Source organism: Coenobita brevimanus, chromosome 16, assembly GCF_032717465.1.
Source record: "Coenobita brevimanus isolate Jiangsu-jjx chromosome 16, ASM3271746v2, whole genome shotgun sequence".
Lineage (NCBI taxonomy): Eukaryota > Metazoa > Arthropoda > Malacostraca > Decapoda > Coenobitidae > Coenobita > Coenobita brevimanus.
Window position 1 is genome coordinate 5,329,517 of NC_136969.1, and position 23,378 is coordinate 5,352,894.

At 44.0% G+C, this 23,378-nt stretch overlaps 1 protein-coding gene across 1 annotated transcript in view; it reads right to left on the reverse strand.

Moving 5' to 3' along the window:
• Positions 1-961: 961 nt before the first annotated feature.
• Positions 962-23,378, reverse strand: part of LOC145390892 (zwei Ig domain protein zig-8-like) — a 53,668-nt gene continuing 31,251 nt past the window's right edge. The window contains exons 5-8 of the mRNA XM_080265632.1: positions 18,016-18,069; positions 5,459-5,631; positions 3,871-4,000; positions 962-1,233 (exon numbers count right to left, since the gene is read on the reverse strand). Coding sequence (XP_080121758.1) covers positions 962-1,233; positions 3,871-4,000; positions 5,459-5,631; positions 18,016-18,069 — 629 coding nt within the window. The remainder of the gene's footprint in view (positions 1,234-3,870; positions 4,001-5,458; positions 5,632-18,015; positions 18,070-23,378) is intronic.

The window sequence follows — 23,378 nt, forward strand, 5'->3', positions numbered from 1 at the left end:
ATGACTCTTTCCATTGGTGCACCCACTTGGTACAGATGAAGAGGGGCATAACCACATTTGTTGGGTCCCTTATTGGCACTGTATATATCACAGGCCTGGCACCACTCTTCAACATCCTGATACATACCAGTCCAGTAGAACTTCTGTCACAGCCGATTTAGTGTTTTCTTCACTCCCAGGTGCCCACTAGTGATCTAGTTATGAGACTCTTCTAAGACCTCAGACCTCATTTTCTTAGGAACCACCAGCTGCTAATACTTGCTAAGGCCATCCAGTGTCTGCCACTGATGCTCCAGTAGTCCGTTGTTCAAATGAAGAAGGTCCCACTGATTCCATTAGCTCTTGGTCGCAGGGCTGAACCTGGAAACCTCTTCCCAAGATGGACGCACTGTACTCTGCTGCAGCCACTCTAGCACTGGTTGTAAATCTGTATCCTCCAACTACATCCTCTTCAGGTCTTCTTCAGTTGACACTGAACTTGTCACTAAAGTACAGTGGCATTTCTTGCTAAGATTTCCATTTCTACTACACTGCTTGCCATCTCATCTTCCATCTTCTTGCACACTATCAGTCAAGGTTCTCTTGCATTTCCTCAGTGGTGGGGCTTCTTGGGAAAAACTGGCTGGTTGTTGCTTCATGTCACCAGCCTTTACTAATTTACCCTCATCCTTCTTGTCTTCTGCAGCCTTCTTCTTGCCGCTCTTCTCATTTGGACAGTTATTGCCATAGTGTCCCACCTCATCACATGTCCAACACCCATTTGTTGCAATCGTCGGTTTCCTTGCCCTGTTCTGTTATTGCTTCTTCTTCCCTTTGTAACAATCCACCTTGTATCCTGGCTTCTCATAGAACCAGCTCTGAACTTCTCCTGTTCCCTCTTGCACTTGTGACAGTCCTCTTTCCTCTTTCCTAGCTTTTTACAGTACCAGCAAAATCCTTTCAAGTTTTCCACTTCATGTACCTATCCCTTTCTTGCCTTGAATTCTGCACTACGACCTGCCTGAAAATTGATCATACTGGACCTACTGTAGGACTCAAATTCTAGAGCCCTGGCAAGTGCTTCTTGCATGCATCTGGATTGTGCCCGTTTCACTTGTACTTTCAACTCTGCACTGTCAAGAGCATCGATGAACTGGTTCCTCAGAAGAACAGCGAACAGGTTAGGTGCTTCTCTTGGGTACGCCTTGTGTGCCACACTCTCCAGGTCATAAGCAAGCTGCTGAAAAAATTTGCCTTGAGCCCATACATGGGTCCAGAATCTTGCCCTGTAAACCTCAGTCTGGTACATCGTCCCGTATCTGTGCTCCAGCACTTCCACTAAGGACTGATAACTGTTCCTCTCATCCACTAACATCTGGCCCAGATTCTCCTTTGCTGCACCCTTGAGGCTAGTACCAAACTGCACTGCCGTTATCCCAACCATTCTGATAAGCAAGTAACTCAAACTGCGCACGGTAAGCTTCCCAAGATGCTCCGCCATTATATTCCTGAAGTTTCTTTTTAATTGAACCTCCGTAATAGCCATGCACTTCGCTGGTTTGGGGCCTAAAAACTGAAGCATCATAATTACGTCCAGGGCTTAAAACTACTACATTCTGATTACTCAAACCTGGAATGCTGTCTTTAGATGCTTGAGATTCATCAAGCTTCACCATACACTGTCTTTTTTTCTTTCTTTTTTTCATGGGCTCCCTGTACACTAACCTGAGGCTCAGCAGTGCAGTATTTCTCTACAGTCTCAATTCTCTCACTAATTATCTGCACCTGGTCGACTACATGCTTCAATTGGTTATCTACATGCTGTCTGCACTCCATCACTATTCCCTCACTGATCTTCAACTGGTCGTCTACATGCTGTTTGCACTCCATCACATTATTGCTTACCTCACACTTCTGCTGCTGTAGCTCAGCGTATACTTCCTTCTTCAACTGTTGTTGTTCTTCTTTCATTTCCCTCATGGAAGCATCTAGCTGTCCTTAAATCTTCTGTTACAACTCTTTCTGTTGTTCCTGTAACGCCCCGTCATATCATTCATTTTGTTTTTTCCGTTCTTCACTATGTGTCACTAGATGTTCACTTTGTGCTTGTAGTTGTTCTCTGAGTTTTTTTAGTGCTTCATTCTGGGTTTGTAGCTGTTCACTTTATGTCTCTGACTGTTCTTTGATTTTATTCTTGAGCTCTTTCTCTTCTTGATTTTGTGCTTGTAGTTATGCACTTTGTGCTTGTAGTTGTTCACTGAGTTCTTCTTGAGCTCTTTCTGTTCTTAGATTTGTGCTTGTAGTTGTTCACGTTGTGCTTGTAGAAACTTCAATACTGCACCCAGAGATACCTCCTCCTGCCTAGCTTGGCCTCTTGTCTGTACATCTTCTGCCCCCGTGATGAAGGTTTGACCCACTGCAGCACTTTTCGATCCCACTCCTGACACCACTGTTACGTCCCTGTCCCACATTTCCACAGGCTCCAACAGCAGTACTACTGTATAGGAAGGACATTACCCAGTGGTTTGTTCTTCCTATGGTCCGCCTTTCGGTGTGCAACAACAGGATCGGCTGAGGCATGGTAAATAAACACTGTCTTCTCAAGTTCACAGTCTTTATTCACCAGATTATTACACATAATGCATGCTATGATTCACTGTTTTCACAAGTACAGGAGCTATGCAATCTTCACTAGGCCACACTGACACTGAACTGAACTGCACTGAAACTAAAACTGAAACGAAACTGATTCCCCAAGGCTCTTCCACCTCCTTATATAGCCTTGCATTACACTCGAATCTTCTAATTTACTCTGGCAGCACCTGCTACCAAACTGGAGACATCAAAACATGCCAGAGTTTTCTTACATTACATGACACTCTAAATGCTTTAGCATACAAACTGAAATATAATTATATAATTTAACAAACAGTCCCATAAATAAAACATTATAGAGAAAAAGAGCATAAAATATAAAGCATAACTTTACACAATACCTCCTCTCACAAATAGCAGGCTAACTGGCAACTCTGAACTGTAACTGGAAAAAAAAAAAAAAAAAACGAGAAGTACTGAGAACCTTCCAGTATTTCCTATCCCGCTTCTCAACAGTACTTCTCACATGTGCAGTGTTTTGGGGTGTTCTGTCAAGACACAGATGAGAATGGACAGAACTATGGGTTGTTACTTACTAGGAACACTCCTGATTGGACATAGTTAACGGAAAGGAAGACAGGAAAGGAGGCAGAAGAGAAAAACTTAATGGTATAACAGGACTAGGACTGTAAATTGTGCCAAATAACTGACGGTACAGAAGGAAGGTCATGGGATGAGGCTTTGTACTCAGAAACATAAAGCATGGTCGTCAGTGAGCAGAGACCTACCTTACTGGACATGCAAAGTAAAGAAGGAATGGAGAGGAAGACTGAGAAAGGTGCATAGCTAAAATAGGTGCATACAGAAAGTGATGGAGAAAGAAAGGAGAGGATGACTGAGAACAGGTGGCAAGAGCTAAACTGGGTGCACAGAGAAAGTGGAGGAGTAGATCACACGTCATAGGGTGAGAGGAAGCAATGTCAGTACCATGTAAGGGCCAACCTGAGCACTTGAGTGGAAGTGTACAATGAAAATGGAAAGGAGTTGAACACAGAGGAAGGGTGGAAAGCTGTAGTGAGCTTATATAGAAAGTGCAAGAGTAGATCATGCCATAGGGTGAGAGAAGCAGGGTCAGTACTGTGTAGGGACCCACGCGACTGGACGTGTATAGTGAAGAAGGAAAGGAGAGGAACACTGAGGAAGAGTGGAAAGGTAGAGTGAGTTTATATAGAAAATAGAGGAATATCCATGCTGTATGGTGAGAGGAAGTGGGGTCAGTACTGTGCAGGGACCCACCTGACTGGACATGTACGGTGATGGCTGCGGTGCCCCCGGTATCAGGTCGACAGGTGTATCGGCCGGAGTCCCTTGGTGTCACCCCAGATAGCATTAACCAGCTCACCGTCCGCTTCCCCGTCTTCTCAGTCTGGCTAACAACACAAGTCTAGCTATAGCAAAGTGACCCGAGATCACAACACCCTGCCAGTGCTGGTTGAAGTGGGGTCAAAGTCACTTGGAGTGAAAGGAAATTGGGTTAAACAAAGTTTTATGACTTATAATAGCACTGTTACCAAAGGAAATGGTCGTTTCTGAAATTTTAACTTTAAAATTTAATTGACCTTGAGTTTGTCCTTTCAAGGTCGTTCAAGGTCACATCTTATGGTGCCAACAGAATCTCCATATATGACTTCCTATTAGTGATTAATAACAAAATTATGTGTCTATCTCTCTCTGTTTGGCTGACTTAACCAGTCAAAATATGTGTGACCTTGAATTGTCTTTTCAAGGCCACCCAAGGCCAAATATAATTGTGCCAATAGAATCCCCAAATATGATTAGGAGTAACCATGTGTCTATCTCTCACTGTTTGCCTCCTATCGCACTTTGAAAAATTTGCCCCAAATATTGGGCCCCAAATTCCCACCCTTACCCCTAGTGGATTTACACCAAAATCGGACCACTTCCTCAGTTCCATATATCCAACACCTGAGCAAAGTTTGAAGAGGATCCGCACATTGATTCAAGAGTTAATCGATGCATAGAGTCACAATTAAATAGACTGACGATCACATACAACCCTTCAGCAATGAATTGCAGGCTGGGTGAATAATAATCGTTAATAAGAAATTACTGTGGATCCACATCCTTGCCCTAGCACTTCTTCATGACTAGCACCATATTCTAGTGTTAATTTCATGGTGGAGTACAGCATTGAGGCGGGCAAGAAGGAAATTTTACGCCAAGTCGAAGTGAACGGAGCATAGCTACTTATAGACAGCCTTACACGAAGAAAATACACTGACAGAGCAACGTTTCGAACAGTAAGTCTGCACCGAATTGGTTCATCATCAACGCCATTCTGTATCATATTGCCCCATAAAAACAGGAGCATGTGGTCAGGGGTTACGCTACTCGGTTCTAACAATTAAGGAAACGGTGGCCAGCCTCAGTTGTCCCTGAGTGGCATTACGCAAACAACTAACTATAACCATCCTTCAGATGAAGCTCCTTAGCCTACTGAACCACCAGGAGTCATTTGGATTTATGGCTACACCAGGGTAGTTAACTTAAAAATAATATTAGGATATAATTATAATTCTCAAGTAACAGTAACACATTAAATATTTCGATGCCTGAGGTAGGGAGCTGTAGTTCCTCTTCACCTTTTGTCTCTACAGTAACCATCTAAAATAATAATTGTAGCTTCACAGTACAGTAGTTAATGATGATGATGAAGACGCTAGTACTATTACTATTGCTACCACTATTACTACTACTACTTGTAATTTAGCTGCTGCTGCTACCACTACTACTACTACTACTACTACGCTGACTGCCCTTCCTCCCCGATCACACTCTAAATCAGCATCGTGTTTGACCCCACCTTGATAGCAATGCCGCCTCTCGGATTGTCATATTGAATCCTTGTGGCTCCTTGAAACCATGCCACGCTACGTGGGCCCTCTTGGTCTGTGTGATCTACGGTACACGTCGTGGCCAGAACGCTACCTTGCTGGATGTGTACCTCGCTTGCACCGGCTATGTAAACAGACGTACCTGTGGTGAAAAGAGAGGAGGTGCAATATTATTATCTAGCTACTTTTGTTATTAATTATTGTTGTTGTTGTTGTTGTTGTTATTATTATTATTATTATTATTATTATTATTATTATTATTATTATTATTATTATTATTATTATCATCATCCTTATTATATCATTATTATTATTATTATTATTATTATTATTATTAAATATTTGTAGCAGTAGTAGTATTAGTAGAAGTAGTAGTAGTAGTAGTAGCAGTAATAGTAGTAGCAGAGATAGCACCAGCATTATCAGTATCAGTGAAGTTGAGGCAGTACTAGTACTATCAGTAGTAGTATCAGTATCAGTAATAGTAGTAGTAGTAGTAGTAGTAGTAGTAAAAGAAGTATCAGTAAACGAATTAATATAAAATGACGTATAAGGGGAGACGAAATGAAAGCGTGCAGTCATGGTTGCATTAATTTTTTGCAAGGAGTGAAAGAGTGGCTTTGGGTGCTCTCTCTCTCTCTCTCTCTCTCTCTCTCTCTCTCTCTCTCTCTCTCTCTCACATTATTCGTACTTTCCTCCCCTCCCCTTCTCCCCTATCCTTTTTTCTCATTTCTCACCCCTCTCTTCCACCTTCCCCTTTCTCCCCTTCTACCCCCTCCCTTCCCCACCCCCCATCAGTGCACTGGAGTTTTCACACGCACAGGAGAAGCAACTTGGTGCTCATCACCCTAACTTATTTGCAATCTAGAACAGCGTCTTTGATGTTACTTGAGACCACGAGTTAGGAGACCAAGAAAGACTGAGATGCAAGGAAGTTCAAAGGAGTTCAAAGGAGTACAAGGGAGTTGAAAAGCATTCAAATGAGTACATAGTACTTCAAAGGAGTACAAAGAGGCCAAAGAAGTTCAAAGGAGTTCAAAAGAGTTCAAATTATTGCAAAGGAGTTCAACTGAGAATAAAGGAGTGCAAAGAAGTAAAAAAGAATTAAGTTCAGAGGAGTACAAAGGAGTACAAAAGAGTACAAAGGAGTTCTAAATAGTACAAAGGAGTTAAATGGAGTACAAAGGAGTTCAAAGGAGTATAAAGGAGTACAAAAGAGTTCACGGGAGGTCAAAGGAGTACAAAGGAGTTCAAAGGCGTGCAAAGAAAGATCATTGGAGTTCAAAAGAGTTCAAAGGAGTGTAAAGACAACCAAGCAGGAAGAAAGGTACAGTGCTTGTCTTCTCGAGGGTATTTTTATAAGGTTTGCAGTAATAACTAAGGTGCTGTAGCTTCTTTATGAGATCAAGGCCGATAGTCCAGTCGGTTAACGAAGCTCCCTAACACCTTTTCCTAAGTGACCTATTTTGCTTATTACGCCTCAGCTTAGAGAAACCCACATGGCAAAAAGATAATAAGTAAATAAAAAAATAGAAAACCAAATTACCTAGACTGACAGTGAAAAAGAACCGAGAACTAGAGAGAGAGAGAGAGAGAGAGAGACTAAGCAGATTCTCGTACTGAAGTGGTTTATCAAGGCCTGTCTTAAGATGAATAAAATCGTCTGGAGAAAGAAGGAATTTAGATGAAAAAAATGCCCTGGAGTCGGGGAAGGAGGTTCCCTAGCAACTCTTTCTTAGCGATTTATTTTTGGATATGGCTGGTGTAGAGAGACAGAAGTGGAAGTGTGAGAGATGGGGTAGGGAGGAGGAGAAAGAGAGGCAGGAAGGGAAGAACGACAGATGAAGTGTGGAGGAGAAAGAGAGAGAGTAGGGGAAGTGAGAGAGATGGAGAAAGGAGAGACAGAGGCAGAGGGGAAGAGAGAGGGATGAAGTGAGGAGGAGAAAAAGGAGGAGAAGGGAAAGTCAGGAGATTGGAGTAAGGAGAGAGAGAGAGAGAGAGAGAGAGAGAGAGAGAGAGAGAAAGAGAGAGAGAGAGAGAGAGAGAGAGAGAGAGGTGGAAGGGGAGGTAAGGAGTGTGGGGTGAGGTGGAAAGGGGAAAGGGGAGTGTGGGGTGAGGAGGAAAGGGGAAAGGGGAGTGTGGGGTGAGGAGGAAAGGGGAAAGGTGAGTGTGGGGTGAGGAGGAAAGGGGAAAGGGGAGTGTGGGGTGAGGAGGAAAGGGGAAGGGAGAAAAAAACATGTGATGGACAGTGGCGTACCTGAGGGGGGGGGGAGCGGGAGGGGGGCTCTTTGAAACTGCCCCCCGGGCCCCCAGTGAGGGGGGCCCCAAAAAGCCTTAAAAATTTATAAGCTTATTAGTTTTTAAAAATATATGTATATTTATCATCCTGACAATCCCGACTGAGATATTAGATAAGTTTTGAGAACGAGATATCTGGCAACTTGTAGCTAAGCGGTAGGCCTAAACCTTCCGATACATTCGAGACACGACTCACGGTCTCAGTCGTCACCTGACATCGAAACCGGTGGGTGCAATGCCGCCAGCTCTTGAAAACTGGCTTTTATAACAAACAACAGTACTGTCTATGACTAATAATTGAGTATAAATTATTGGAAATACTTTCTATTGTAATAGTGTATGTAAATATATGTATTTTTTTCGTTTTTGTAATTTTTTACAGTTGAGAGGATTAGAGGATTGCGGGACAATAGAAGTTTCCATAACTGGTTTTTAATTACCAAACTAAGTTTTCCTGATGTGTTTTACAACATTATTAATCCTTTAATGAATCTGATAATTGTTTTTGATGCTGATGAGTTAGGTTTACCTTACATTAGGTTAGGCTAGGTAGGGTGAGGCTAGGTGGGTTGCTACATCGTAACATTAGCATCAAAAAATTTTACCAGTTTCATTATTAACACTGTAAAACACACCCGAAAAATGTACTTTGGTAATTAAAAACCAGTTATGGCAAGGATTACGAATGTTAAACTCTTACACTATAAAGCCTGCCCACAGTTCTTTTACAGTATACCTATGGCAGGCCCTAGCTTTTGGGGGGCCTCCTATATTTAAATGTTGGAGGGGGGCCCCGCAAAGAACCTAGCCCCCCGGACCCCCAAATCTCTAGGTATGCCCCTGGTGATGGATTTCCAAGTGAGTGGCGTCAGCTGAAGATAACAGGAAGATGGAGAAAGGGAGAGAGGAGCCAAGGAGAAGGAATAGGGGTTGTACGATGAGGAGGGAGAGGGAGGAAGGAAGAGCTCAAAGAAGTGTGGGGTTAGGATGAGTAGGGAAGAGGGAAGTGGGGTGAGTTTTAGTGTGAGAAGTATGAGGTGGTGAGGGAGGCGAAGGAAGAGGGGAGATGAGTAAGGAAGAGGCTGGAAGGAAGATGGAAAGTGAGATGTGTTGCATGAGGAGGAAGGAATTTTTAGAGGGGGGGAGGAGGAGGAGGAGGAGGAGGAGGAGGAGGAGGAAGGGAAGGGAAAGAAGAAGAGGAGAAGGAGGAGAAGGAAAGAGGGAAGCAAAGGAGAAGGGGAAATAAAGATGAAGGATAAGGAAGAGGAGAAGTGAATAGTTTTGGGTGAGAAGGATGGAAGGGCAGTAAGATCAGGTTTTGAGTGACAAGTGTAAAGTAAGAAAGAAGGAAAGGAGAAAGAAGAAAAGGAGGGAGGCGAAGGAGGAGGAACAGTGAGAGGAGAGAAGTGAGGTGTGAGGATGTAGGAAGGAAAGGAATGCCAAGAGTTTCACGCCCGGCTGACGATGGAAGGATTGAAAGTGTGTGGGGAGGTGAGTGAAGGTGGCAAGTATTGAAGAGGAGAGGTGAAGAGAGGAGAGAGAGAGGGGGGGGGGAGATTGAGGGAGAGAAAGAAAAGAAAGGCTGAGAAGGAGTGGGGAGGAAAGGATTGGGTGAGAGAGGGAGTGAGAATGTGTGGGAGGGTGGAAGGTGTGAGTGAAAATTGTAGAGTCCTGGAGGAGCAGGAGTGCTGGGGAAGGACGACGAGAGAGAGAGAGAGAGAGAGAGAGAGAGAGAGAGGTGGAGAGAATAAGAGGAGGAGAGGGAAAAACTGGGGGGGGAACAGAAAATGGGTGTAGGAGAGGAAAACACACACAAACATTCCCCCACTCTACGACACTCAACCGTCAAATTACAGTGTAGGTCCTTATTTTCAGACGGGGGATGAAGATACTAGTCGGTACCAAATATGGATGTAGCAAAGAGGAAGTCTGAATGTAATGGAATTCAGGTGTCTGAGGAGTATGTGTGGCGTGACGCATATGGAGCGAGTGAGAAATGAAGTGTGACGGACAACTGGAGTTATGCGGGAGATGGCTGATCGAGTTGAGCAGAAAGTTTTGCGATGGTTTGGGCATATGGAGAGAATGGATGAAGAGCGATTGGTGAAAATGATGACTGGATCTGGTGTGAGAGGTGTAAGGCTGAGAGGAAGACCACTAATGGGAAGGATGGACAGTGTGAACAGAGCGTAAATGCGAGAGGGATGTATGTTGAGCAAGGACGAATGGGTGCGCGTGATAGCGATGACTGGAGAGAAACTGTGAATGAATAAATGGTGATGCGGCCCCAACGGGATGTTCTCCCGCAACTGGTCTGATCAGCTGATCAGGTCAGGTAAGGGGAAGGGGATGGGTCCATTACGATGTGGCAGGTGTAAACCGGCTCTGCTGTCAGGCCCTGCTGCGTATGTCCCTGGATTGCACTGCACTGTTGACCCATGTGTGGTGTGGTGCGATGAGGAGCGGTCTCCTTAGAGGCTAAGATACTATTAATGTGTGTGTGTGTGTGTGTGTGTGTGTGTGTGTGTGTGTGTGTGTGTGTGTGTGTGTGTGTGTGTGTGTGTGTGTGTGTGTGTGTGTGTGTGTGTGTGTGTGTGTGTGTGTGTGTGTGTGTGTGTGTATGTGTGGATAGTAATTTGGTGTGTCGTCCTGTCTCGGTTACCCCCTTAGGGGGAGAAGCCTATGTAACTTGCAATACTTTGGTGATAGAAACTCCGTGTACAAACAGCTAGATAAGGAGTTTATTACAAGCTCACAGTAAAATAGTCTGCCCGTCTAGGCTGCCTGGTATCAACTGATGCAATCACGCCCTCTTCCCAGGCTGCAGGTCCTGGGAAAGCGTGCTGACCTAGCAATATTAGTGGGGGCATGTATGCATTGGGGGGGGACATATATACATCGGGGGTAGACATATTGTGGAGGGGGTACACTACTCCCCCGGGTAGCTGAGATGGTGGCTCCTGACACCAGGAGTGAAATGGTGTTTGATTATAGTAGTAAGGCAGGACCGGGGAGGTTTGTACAAGGGATAAGTATGATACAGGGGCAGTAGGGGAGACATGGCCATGTTGAGGGGAAGGAATTAGAAGGATATATAAATATAAGATATACAAGGATTAATAGGTACAAATCCAGTAAGGGTCGAAGGTATACATAAACATAATGGGAATGAGACAATAATAGGTTGATACATGATAAACAAGGAGTAGATATGAGAGTTCTATTGTTGTTCTTCCTTCAATTTTTTTTTTTTTTGTATTGTCTGTAGGATACACTGGCACTCAGTAATGCAGTAAAGAAATACCATCACTTTCTAGTAGGCAGAGTTCTGTTCACAGTTTGGTTAATTGTCAGATGGCATTGGTAGTCACTGAATGTGAGGGCACTAAGTACGGGGAGTTTCTACGTCGTGTGTAGGGCGTACTATGCCTGTAGCGACTCTGATTTCCTGGAATGTTCCATTTTTCTGACACAACAATGCACTGCACATATGATGAGTAGAAAACCTATGAAAGCGATAACCACAGGGGGAAACACAACTGTTGGATGAACCCATGAACGGCTGAAGGCCAGAGAAAATTGATCCAGAATGAAATCATTGTCATTGAGGAATGTTAGCATGCGTAAGTTAGGGGAGGTGATGGTAATGTTGGCAGATGGTAGGGTTGAAGGTATGTCGAGTGGTTGAAAGATGTCATAGGAGTGATTACGAACAGCCTGGTGATAGCGAGTGGCGTAAGTGGTGACGGACTCTGATTTGACGGTACAATAGTCAGGTGCTTTGTAGAGACCACTAGCGGGGACGGATTGAACCGAAGAGCTAGGACACATGATTGTGACAGAGATGGGAACAGCAAAAAAGAAGTACTGGACATGGTTGAGGTGAGCATGGTGGACCGGGAGGTCAGGAGCTGGGACAAAAGAACAGGCCGAGTAGATGGAATGGTTGCGAACTAAAGCAGACTCACAGGGTGTAGCACTGCTAGGGAAGATAGCGAAAAGGTGGGCAGCACAGAGACGAGAGGTCGGAGTAAGGGAGGAACATTTCTGGAGGTCTGTGGAAGAAAGGAAAGCAACTGAAAGATGATCATGGGAGAGGAGGAAATATTCTGAAGGAACAGATACCTGTAACAAGGAGTTGTTGAGGCAGAAAGGGAAGGGAATGATGTGGAAGAGGTTAAAGGTTATGGCAGAACGGAGAGGAATATGGACGACGACGTATGTGGTGAGAAGAGTGGCTTCGAGAACAGGATAATAATATTCAAGGGAGGAGTAAGGGAGGACTGGGGATAGACCGAAGGTGGAGTGAGCCCATTCCAGGACAGAACGGAGAGCTGAGACAGGTACTAAGTCGGCAGTGACACGTCCATTGATAGCATCGACCAGGATACGAACCAAGGTAGAGACTTGAGACATGAGAGAGTCAATGGCTAGTTGGAGATTATCCATGTTGAGTTTGAGGTAGAAGAACTGAGAGATAACGTTGAGTTCTGAAAGGTGGCGTTGTAAGATATCGGTGAAATTGTTTAGAGTGGACGTGACTTCATTGAGTTGGGTTGTGAGCTTCTGTAACATAGTGTGGTGGATTTTAATGACTCGGCGTTGTGATTCTAGGGCTGAAGCTAAATGAGTGAGATCAGATTTGAAGCCAGAAATGTCACGGGCTGTAGCAACGCCAAACAAGCCACTCAGAATCTCACCGCCGAAGTCGAAGAGACCTCGTTTCACACGAGAACGACCCACGGGTGTCTGAATGGAAAATGTGACATTGAGCAAGTACAGGTAGCATAACTGTCCTCTAAGACTTTACACCATGCTGACTCATAAGTCAAGCCATTCACACAACACGTTTCAGGTAGGGTTAGTACATCCACTCCTTCTTTCGCACCGGCAACACAAACAGTGACTTTGGTGAACTCATGCGGTAACAAAATTGTGCACGTATTCGTTACTGCACGTTTCGTCTCTGCGTGTTGGAGAAGATCATTCAGACTGTGTGAGGTAGGTAACTGAGACATGTCTGAGTCAGCAATAGTGTTGGCGAGAGAGGACGTAAGAGCCATGTTCGACGGCTCAGATGATGTATCAGGAGACATTGAGGAATTTATGTCCTTGCTCGCAGTCAGAAAAGGAATGATGTCTGTATTCTCAGATGATGATAGTGGTGGTTTGGGCTGGATTGGACTTTTTGGTAGTGATAGGGACAGAGGTAATTGAAGGACTGATTTGATCGTAAGAACAGGACGGGGACATTCCATAGTGTAAACCGGGAATCCAGAAATGTCTATACTACCACAAGCAGGTAATAATGCAATGGAGTGTTGTGCCATGGTGGAGAAACCAATAAGGGCATCTGCGGGATACTGCAAGTCATTAGTGACATGAAATTCAATGGGGATAGGGGGCAAATCTCTGTGGAGTTTGACTTCAAGGGTGACTCTTCCCTTAACCTTAAACTCTGAGCCGTTGACACCACATAGGCGAATGTCTGGTGGTTCTAGGAAACTGACGTGATTGTAATGTCGATGAATAATTTGTAAGGAATTTTCGGAGATGAAATTTACTATAGATCCTGTGTCCAAGAAGAATGACGTTGGTATGTCATGACTGCTTCCGAGAATGACTAAACCAGAGGATGTTATGGGACCTACATGGCGGATGGGGAGTTGGGTTTCTGGTTCTACGTGATATTGGTCCGATACGGGCGCGGCGCTTCCCCTGACTGTTGGCGGTTGAGGTAACGACATTCCTCAGTGGTGTGAGTCGTGCTTGATTTGTGGTATTTGCGGTGTGGACGACGTGAGCGGGAAGGCGTACGTTGTCTGGTTTGGGAGTGAGGACGTCTGTATGTACGGTCGCAACTGGATGCTCGATGTCCAGGATGACCACAGTACCAGCAAAGAATCGAAGATTGTCTGTTCTGTCGGGCGCTAGATTGATCACGACCTGCGGTAGGAGAACGATGTGTGGCAGGTCTGCCGCATGTGGTGGGACGGGAGCGAGATTGGTCTGGGGTAGTGGAGGTGTGGCAGGTCTGCCGCATGTGGTGGGACGGGAGCGAGATTGGTCTGGGGTAGTGGAGGTGTGGCAGACTGAGGAGGCCAAGGGTTGGGTGGTGCCCTGACGCGTGTAGTTCGAACCTGTTCTTTCATGAATGGCTTTAGTGACCTGAATAGTTTTACCTCCTGGATTGAAACCGATTTCCAAGGCTAGCTCTCGCTGTTTAGGAGTAAGCCAGTGAAGGAATGTGAGGTAACCAATTAAGTCAGCAAAGTTGGTGAGTGAAAGCATTGGAACGCCATTCTTGTCTTCTAACCATTTCGTGCCTACCAGTAATTGGAGCATCTCGCTACTAGTTGCTTTCATGGCGGCGGCAGCTTCGCGGAGCTTGGCATATTGCGCTGGGACGCACAAGTCCTCATCTAGTTGATTTAGGAGATTAATGAATCCCATGAGAGACGCGGTATTTGAATGCTGGCAACAAAGACTGATGAGTTCCATACGAAAATCAGCAAAGGTACGAATGCTATCGAAATGTCCTGCACGGATCGTGGATCCGATGTCAGATTTGCCGTGGTGCAAGGGACCGAGGAGGTAGGCTACTTTAAGCGATTCATTGGTTATTTGTCTATTGTGTATTTCTGTGTCGACTTCTCTGAGGAAATCATAGACAGACCAAGTTGGGTCCTGGCCGGTAAATTTGGGACGATTGGCATCGTCGAGATAGATAGACTGTGGAGGGTTGGCCATGGCTGGAAATGCAGAAGTGGCAGAAGGAGAGGTGTGGGAGAGAGAGAAGGTAGTGGTAGTTAAGGGTGAGCAAGACGGGGTATGAAGGGAGGCAGGAGAGGGAACGACAGGGGAAGGAGTAGAGGAAGAAGGGAGTGTAGAGGCAGGAGTAGAGGAGGAGGTATCTGGATTTATGAGTGGAGGACGGGTAGCAAGTGATTCTGCGGGAAGTGAATCAGGAGGCTGAGGTACAGGGCGGTGGTACTCTTTGCCACTTCGTAAATGAGTGATTGTGTTAGAGTCGGCAGACGGGGTATGATCAGGTGATATTTCCGGGGCAAGAGGGCTGGTGTCAAGCGGTTGACGTGGAAAGTATGACATTTAATGCGGCAATGGAAACTGAAAGGATGAAGATGGATACGTAGGTGGAAATGTATAATATAACAATGAGAGAATGGAATACACGAGTAGGTGTGAAGATAAATGAAGGTGCGGGGATGGATGGCTTAAATAAAAGGCAAAGGACGAGATGGAGTATAAATAACGTAGGTGAAGATGAAAACGGGGTAATGGAAATGAGATGGAATATTTACAATAACCAATCTGTAGAGAAAATCGAGGATAATCTCTATAGAAAGGAAAGATATACTATAGTTACACAGTAGAGAGTCGAGATGTATGACGTGCAGGGGTGGCTGGGCGTAGCTGGGCTGGGGCGGGGCGAGGCGGGGCGGGGCGGTGGAGAGACAGCTGGGAGGAGAGGAGAAGAGACGCCGTGATGAATCACCGGCAGGGAGTGGCTGTCTTAGGAGGCTCCGTAATGCAGACCAGATGCGGGGGACGGCGGAGGCCAGTGGTGGGTGGTGAGGGCAGATGTTGGTGCAAAGCAGGTGTAGAGCTGTTGAGTTGCAAATGCAGAGAACGGTGGTGGGCAGGCAGTGGGCAGACAGTGATAAGTGGCACCGTGGGGGCAGGAGTTATGATGAGTTCAGAACAGGTGCTGGGAACAGGTGCAACAGGTGCATAGGTCGGCGACGGTGACACGTGTGGTCAGGAACAAGGCGTATGGGTGCGGTGGTTTGAGAGGTGAGCACTGGTGAGAAAAATTGTACACTCGGAAAGCACAGTCAGGTAGTACACCACTAGAGGCACTGAGGAGGGGCGAGGCTGGCAGATGCGAGACGTTGTGTATCTTGTGATGTCACTAAATCGGTGGAGGCGGTCAGAATCTGATGGTTCGAAACACCGCTGCTACCAAATGTAACTTGCAATACTTTGGTGATAGAAACTCCATGTACAAATAGCTAGATAACGAGATTATTACAAGCTCACAGTAAAATAGTCTGCCCCTCTAGGCTGCCTGGTATCAACTGATGCAATAACGCCCTCTTCCCAGGCTGCAGGTCCTGGGAAAGCGTGTGACCTAGCAAGTTTAGTGCGGGCATGTATGCATTGGGGGGGGGACATATATACATCGGGGGTAGACATATAGTGGAGGGGGTACACCTAGGTATGTAGATAGATAGACCAAACCCCTGTCAAGTGCACCTCCGTACAACTCGATCTCTGGTGGTAGTTGTTGGCAACCATTATCCACTCACTTGATGTAGTTCTACCTACTCTTTCCTTCACTTTTATCATTCTTTTTTCAGTCTGTCCTCCCTTTTTTCCATTTCTCTCAGTCCAACCTGTCACTATTTCTTTCTATTCTTCCCACAGATCTAATAGTATCCTGTTCAGCAAATCATTTACAACGCTGGGTGGTAACCATATAACCAAATGACAGTGTTGTGAAGCTCACTACCATTACTAATACAACTACTACTAGCACTACTATTGTTACTATTACTGCTGCTGCTACTACTACTACTACTTCTACTACTACTACTACCACCACTACTACTACTTCTACTACTACTACTACTACTACTACTACTACTACTACTATAAATACTGCTGCTTCTGATGCTACTACTACTAATACAACAACAACAACAATAACAACAACAAGAGTACAGCCCTCAGAGAGTGCATACCTCCGTCAGCATCTATACAATACAACTCATCACCACAAAAATTTAATCAACTCTCCCCTGGCTCATGGCCCACATATCCACAAAACATCACTGAAATCCAATAGTTTTTCTTTTATCTCTTGGGCACAAACAAACAAAACTTCTCTGAACCAAGACTCGAACTTACATCGCCACCAAAATGTAATCAACTTTTCTTTTGCCGATGACATACATATCCACAACACTTCATTGGAATCCAACAATAAGTTTTTGAGATATCTTGTGGACAGACGAACAGACAAAGGTGAATACATAACCTACTTCAGCGGAGCTGGAGGAGATAAAAACAACAACAACAACAACAACAACAACATTAACAAAAACAACAGCTACTGCTACAACTACTACTACGGTACTGCTACTGCTACTACCACCACCGTCACCACCAGCATCGTCACCACCACCATCACCACCACCACCACTACTACTACTACTACTACAACGACTGCGACTACTACTACTACTGTTACAACTATTCGATCCCATGTCAGTTTCAGAACTTCATCTACTTCCATGCCTCGCCTTCGTACACATTTCACATATCTTCCATCTCTTCTTGGTCCACTTCGCCTGCTTACATTTCTTATATCCTTTTTCACTGTCCTTACTGTGCATCCACTGTCTTCAAATGACCATGACATTCAAACACACCCTCTTCGCTTTAATTATGGACTCTTGTCATTACTTCATGTACGCAACAGGTCAGCTCTGTATTTCCCTACTGCATATGACCTCCAGCCTTTCAAAAGCAGTGTGTCCAGGCATCGCGAAATGAACGGATCTTGAATTTGGCTCTCCGTTATCCTGTTTTGTTTTTTCTTGAAGGGAACAATTTGCGGGCTCCTGGCCTTTGGTTCCTTCTTCCTTGCATAAAAAAAAAAAAAACTGCATTTACGGCTCTCAACAATAGAATAAATTTGAAGGAAGGAAGAAAGCTAAATATAGAGAGTTTTGATAGTTAAAAACTACGTAAAAACATATTTATAAAGCTCACAAGTTGGATTCAGTGAATTGACTAACACACACACACACACACACACACACACACACACACACACACACACACACACACACACACACACATTTTATACATACTGACACACATACTTCACTATGTTCCCATATATTCCCTCCGATACCAATACACCAGTCCTGTGTGAGACAGCCCTAGCTTGTATTCAACATGGACGGTGGATGTTAGCGCCGAAATGGTGACATATGGAGGTGAAGTACGTAGGAGGACTGCTGGGCCTCAGAGAACGGATTGTTAAAACACACACACACACACACACACACACACACACACACACACACACATCCCTCTGGCAGCTGGATATTGTGGCCACACTTTATATTCCTGTCTTTTTTTAGCTGACGAAATAAAATGCTTATCTATATGATTCAAAATTTATAATATTACTTACCGTTTTGTGGCGGCTCCAATTCATGTTTGTAAAAGGGATCGTTAAATCTTTTATCTGAAAAACAAGAAGAAAATTATCACAAAAAAAAAAAAAAATCATCGCACTTATTCTAATAGAGTTTGATAATTCTTGTAACTTCTCAGGAGGAGGAGGAGGAGGAGGAGGAGGAGGAGGAGGAGGAGGAGGAGGACGAAGAAGAAGAAGAAGAAGAGAAAGATGAGGAGGAGGAGGATTACATAGGATTACATAGGAAAGCAAACAGCAACAAACCTCATGGTCCTTTCGAGGCTGCTTGTTACAGAGAAACCTATGACTACAAGATCTCACTCTACATGCTGAAGGATAAGGATAGTAAAGCAAGAAGGCTCCCCCCACCACCAAACCCTCCATGAAAAAGTGAGAAAAACCACCATGCAGCATGGAAAAACTGACATGGAAATTTCATAGGAAAAACTAGAAAGGAAAAGTCACATTCTATAATACTTTGTCTATAAGCTACCCGACTGAGTAACCTGAAAGAGTAAGTAATCAAATCAACTAATAGTTACGGCATGACATTATAAACCTGTACATTGAGTTTATGGGAAGTCTGTGGACATAACGTGGAAACTACACACTGCACAGTGTGGATGTTTAGGGGTGGTGAGGCAGCCTTGCCTGGCGCTTTTGAGGTAGGCAGCAGTCAGTCAGGCCCTAGCTCCGTTCACTCCACTGAGACAAGGAACTCTCCCATGTGGGACAAGTACACAAGTTTCATCCTGAAGCAGTGACCCCTGGTACATAAAAAAAATCTTGATGGTGGTCACTTGACTAACAGGGACCCTCAGTGATCCACAGCCCATCACAGGTCGAAAGTGAGAGTAGTGACCATTAACTCAGGGTTATCTGTGCAGATCCTAATCTGTGCTTATATTGCTTTCTTTGCATTGGGGAGATTGAAATATATGCGACAGGTGTCTTAGATAAAAGGGGGCTGCACAGTGCGCAGCGTGGATGTGCAATGCACAGAGTGGATGTTTAGGGGTGGTGCGGCAGCCTTGCCTGGCGCTGTTGAGGTAGGCAGCAGTCACTCAGGCCCTAGCTCCGTTCACTCCACTAAGACAAGGAACTCTCCCATGTGGGACAAGTACACAAGTTTCATCCTGAAGCAGTGACCCCTGGTACATTAAAAAAATCCCGATGGTGGTCACTTGACTAACAGGGACCCTCAGTGATCCACAGCCCATCACAGGTCGAAAGTGAGAGTAGTGACCATTAACTCAGGGTTATCTGTGCAGATCCTAATCTGTGCTTATATTGCTTTCTTTGCATTGGGGAGATTGAAATATATGCGACGAGTGTCTTAGATAAAAGGGGGCTGCACAGTGCACAGTGTGGATGTGCAATGCCCAGAGTGGATGTTTAGGGGTGGTGCGGCAGCCTTGCCTGGCGCTTTTTAGGTAGGCAGCAGTCAGTCAGGCCCTAGCTCCATTCACTCCACTGAGACAAGGAACTCTCCCATGTGGGACAAGTACACAAGTTTCATCCTGAAGCAGTGACCCCTGGTACATTAAAAAAATCCCGATGGTGTTCAGTTGACTAAAAGGGACCCTCAGTGATCCACAGCCCCTCCGAGGTCGAAAGTAAGAGTAGTGACCGTTAACTCAGGGCTATCTGTGCAGAAACTAATCTGTGCTTACTGCATATTACCTCATTTGCACTAAGTAAACTGAAAAATGTATAATGACGTTACGTGATGCTATGTTATGTTTACAAGGTGTCCTGTAGACACGAGGGGACTGTGCAGTGTGGATGTTTAGGGGTGGTGTGGCAGCCTTGCCTGGCACATTTAAGGTATGAAGCAGTCAGTCAGGCCCTAGCTCCGTTCACTCCACTTAGACAAGGAACTCTCCCATGTGGGACAAGTACACAAGTTTCATCATGAAGCAGTGACCCCTGGTACATTAAAAAAAATCCCAATGGTGGTCACTTGACTAACAGGGACCCTCAGTGATCCACAGTCCATGACAAGTCGAAAGTAAGAGGAGTGACCATTAACTGAGGGTTATCTGTGCAGATCCTAATCTGTGCTTATATTATTTTACTTGCATCGAATAAATTGAAAAATGTATAATGACATGACGCGACACTATGTACGGGTACGTTGTTTACAGGGTGTCTTGTAGACAAAAGGGGAATGAACGTACATGTAGTTATAAAAGCAAGTTATTCGGACAGAAAAAGAGTCAGCTGAGGATTGTCGTGCAAATACTTGTCTATTTTGTTTTTGAATGTCTCAGTTGAGATACTGTTCATGGTATCTGAGGGTAGTCGTTCCAGATATTTACAACTCTGTTAAAGAAGAAGTATTTTGCTTCAAGGGATTGGAAACGCTTTCCCGTAATTTTGCAGCCCTTACTTCTGGTTTGACTCGACCGGTTTATATCAAAATAGTTATTCATGTCTAAGTTGTCATATCGCTTCACGATTTTGAAAACTTCAATAAGGTCCCCTCTTAACCTGCGCTTCGTTAGGCTAAATAATTTAAGTTCTTCAAGGTGTTCCTCATATGGTTTGTTTCTAAGTCGTGGTATCATTTTTATGATTCTTCGCTGAATTTTCTCTAATTTTTCAATGTCCTTTTTGTAGTACGGAGACCAGAATTGCACACAATCCTGAAGATGGGGGCGCACTAGTGAGTTGTACAAGGCAAGTATGACTTTTTCCGATTTAAACTCGAAAGTTCTTCCAATAAAACCCACCAGCTTGTTTGCAGTTTTAACTGCCTCGGTGCACTGCTTACTTGGTTTTAGGTCATTTGATATTATCACACCAAGATCCTTTTCATTGTCTGTACTTGATAACTGGATATTGTTCATTTTGTAGTTCGCATGGACGTTGTTACTTCTAATATGAAGTACTTTACATTTTTCTGTGCTGAATTTCATTTGCCAATTTTCTGCCCAGCTTGCTAAAGTATTAAAGTCATTTTGTAACTCCTGCCACTGTAATTTTGAAGTTACTTTACTGGTTATTTTAGTATCATCTGCAAACTTGGATACTTTACAATTTAGACCCTCATCAATATCATTTATATACATAATAAAAAGTATCGGTCCAAGTACTTAGTCTTGGGGAACACCGCTGATCACATTACTCCATTTGGATTCCTTTCCGTTTATCACAACTCGCTGTTTTAGGTCTGAAAGCCAGTCTTGTAACGATTTCTGCGTATTTCCTTGTATTCCATGTCTTCTATTTTGCTCATGAGACGCTTGTGAGAGACAGTGTCAAATGCTTTCTGAAAGTCGAGGTAAATTATATCTACTGCTCTTGAGTCATCGTATGATGTGTAAACATCATGGAAGAAGTCCAGTAAGTTTGTTAAGCATGAAAGACGATGTCTGAATCCATGCTACAAGTCTTTAATTATATTATTTTCTTCTAAATAATTTACTATTTTATCTTTTATGATTTTTTTCCATTAACTTGCACACTATTGATGTTAAGCTGATTGGTCTGTAATTTCCTGGGTGCGACTCATTTCCTTTTTTGAAAATAGGTGTTACATTTGCTAGTTTCCATTCGCATGGAACTTTCCCAGTACTTAACGATTTATTGAATAAGACAGAGAGTGGCAGCAGTAACTCATTTTTTGCTTCTCTGAGAATTCTCGGTGATATTTTATCGGGGCCAGGGGTTTTGTTTATGTTCGTACTATTTATGGCTGAAAGGATATCTTTATTATGGATAGCATAGTTACTAAGGACTGTGCTATTTGCTTGGTTTGTGGGTAGCAGTAGGTTTCTGGTGATGTTTTCAGCTGTAAAAACAGATGCAAAGTAATCCTTAAGAATGTTTGCCATTTCGACCTCATTTTCTGTGTGTTTGCCACTGTTCGATTCTAGAGGACATATTGATGTAGTCATAACCTTTTTCTTTCTAATGTAACTGTAAAATTCTTTAGGATTTGATTTGCAAGTATTAGCAATGTAGATCTCCAGTGCTCTTTTGCTTTGTTTAGTAAGTCTTTTCGATATGCGGCGTCGATTTTCGTACTGAGATGGAGGGATGGGGTGGAGAGGTATATGAGAGAGGGGGGTGTGAGTTGGGAGCAGGGCAGTGAAATGGCGGGGGACAGGGCGACTTGGAGGCGATTTGTTTGTGGCCATCCCAAACGGGATTGAGGCGTCTGGCAATAGATAGATAGAATTTATCATCATCATTTTTTGTAGTTTTATATTTATGGTATGCCTGTTTTTTGGCTATTAAGTTTCTTTTAATTTCACTGGACCACTACTTTGGTTTACTATTACCAGCTGGATGCCTGTTACGTAGTGGCACACATGACTTTACCGTTTTGTTAAATTTTTTGGTGAATATTTCCCATGCTTGGTTTATGTCATCGGTTTCAGACATTTCATTCCAATCTGCAGTTGCAAGTAGCACTCTGAGCCTAGTGAAATCTGCTCTACGATAATCTGGGACCTTTTCTTTGCTCTCCATTTCTTTTACTTTTTCAGTAGTAATATTAAACTGTATAATTCGGTGATCACTGGAACGAAACTCAGGTCCTATTTCAACGTTGTTGACTAGGTTATCATTTGTAGTCAAGATGATTTCTAGGATATTGTTTCCTCTCGTTGGGTATTCTACGTGTTGGGAAAGAGCGCTTTCTTGAAGATTCGTGTAAAGCTCTTGTCCTGAGTGTGCTGTTAGCGATACACCCCACTTTGTTACCGGTAGGTTAAAGTCTCCAAAAATTACGCTATCCTCCTGACAACAAAATTCCGCAATTTGATCATAAAGTTTTTCATCTATCGCAGTTGACTGTGCTGGGGGATGGTAGACGAGACATATTTATTTTGTGTGAATTAATACTTAGCTGAACATAACTGGCATCTATGTTGGTAATACTGGGTTTGGATAGCACAAGGGGGTGGAGACTAGTTTTCACATATAGTAAAACACCGCCACCAGCTCGATGTGGTCGCTCACTGCTGAAAATATTGTACCCTGTTAATGAGTATTCAGCCAGAAAGTCACAATCAGATGTGTTAATCCAGGACTCTGTGATGACAACAGTGTCATAATTTTCTAGGTAAGTAAGAGATTTTAAATCCTCAAACTTGTTATGTAGACTATGTGCGTTAACATAGGAGACTCTAATTCTGTCCCAAACAGTTGATGAACTGACTTTGCGGGTATTTACGTTGAGGTTACTGCTCCTGGACGTTCCGTGTTTTTTTTATTTGAAGAGGGCGACTTTATCAATTAAAAGTCTACCTAGCCGTGCCGCACCTACCGAGTTTAAATGGAGACCATCTTTCTGGAATAGAGTATGTTGCTCATAAAACTGGTCCCACAGATTGACAAAGTCGACT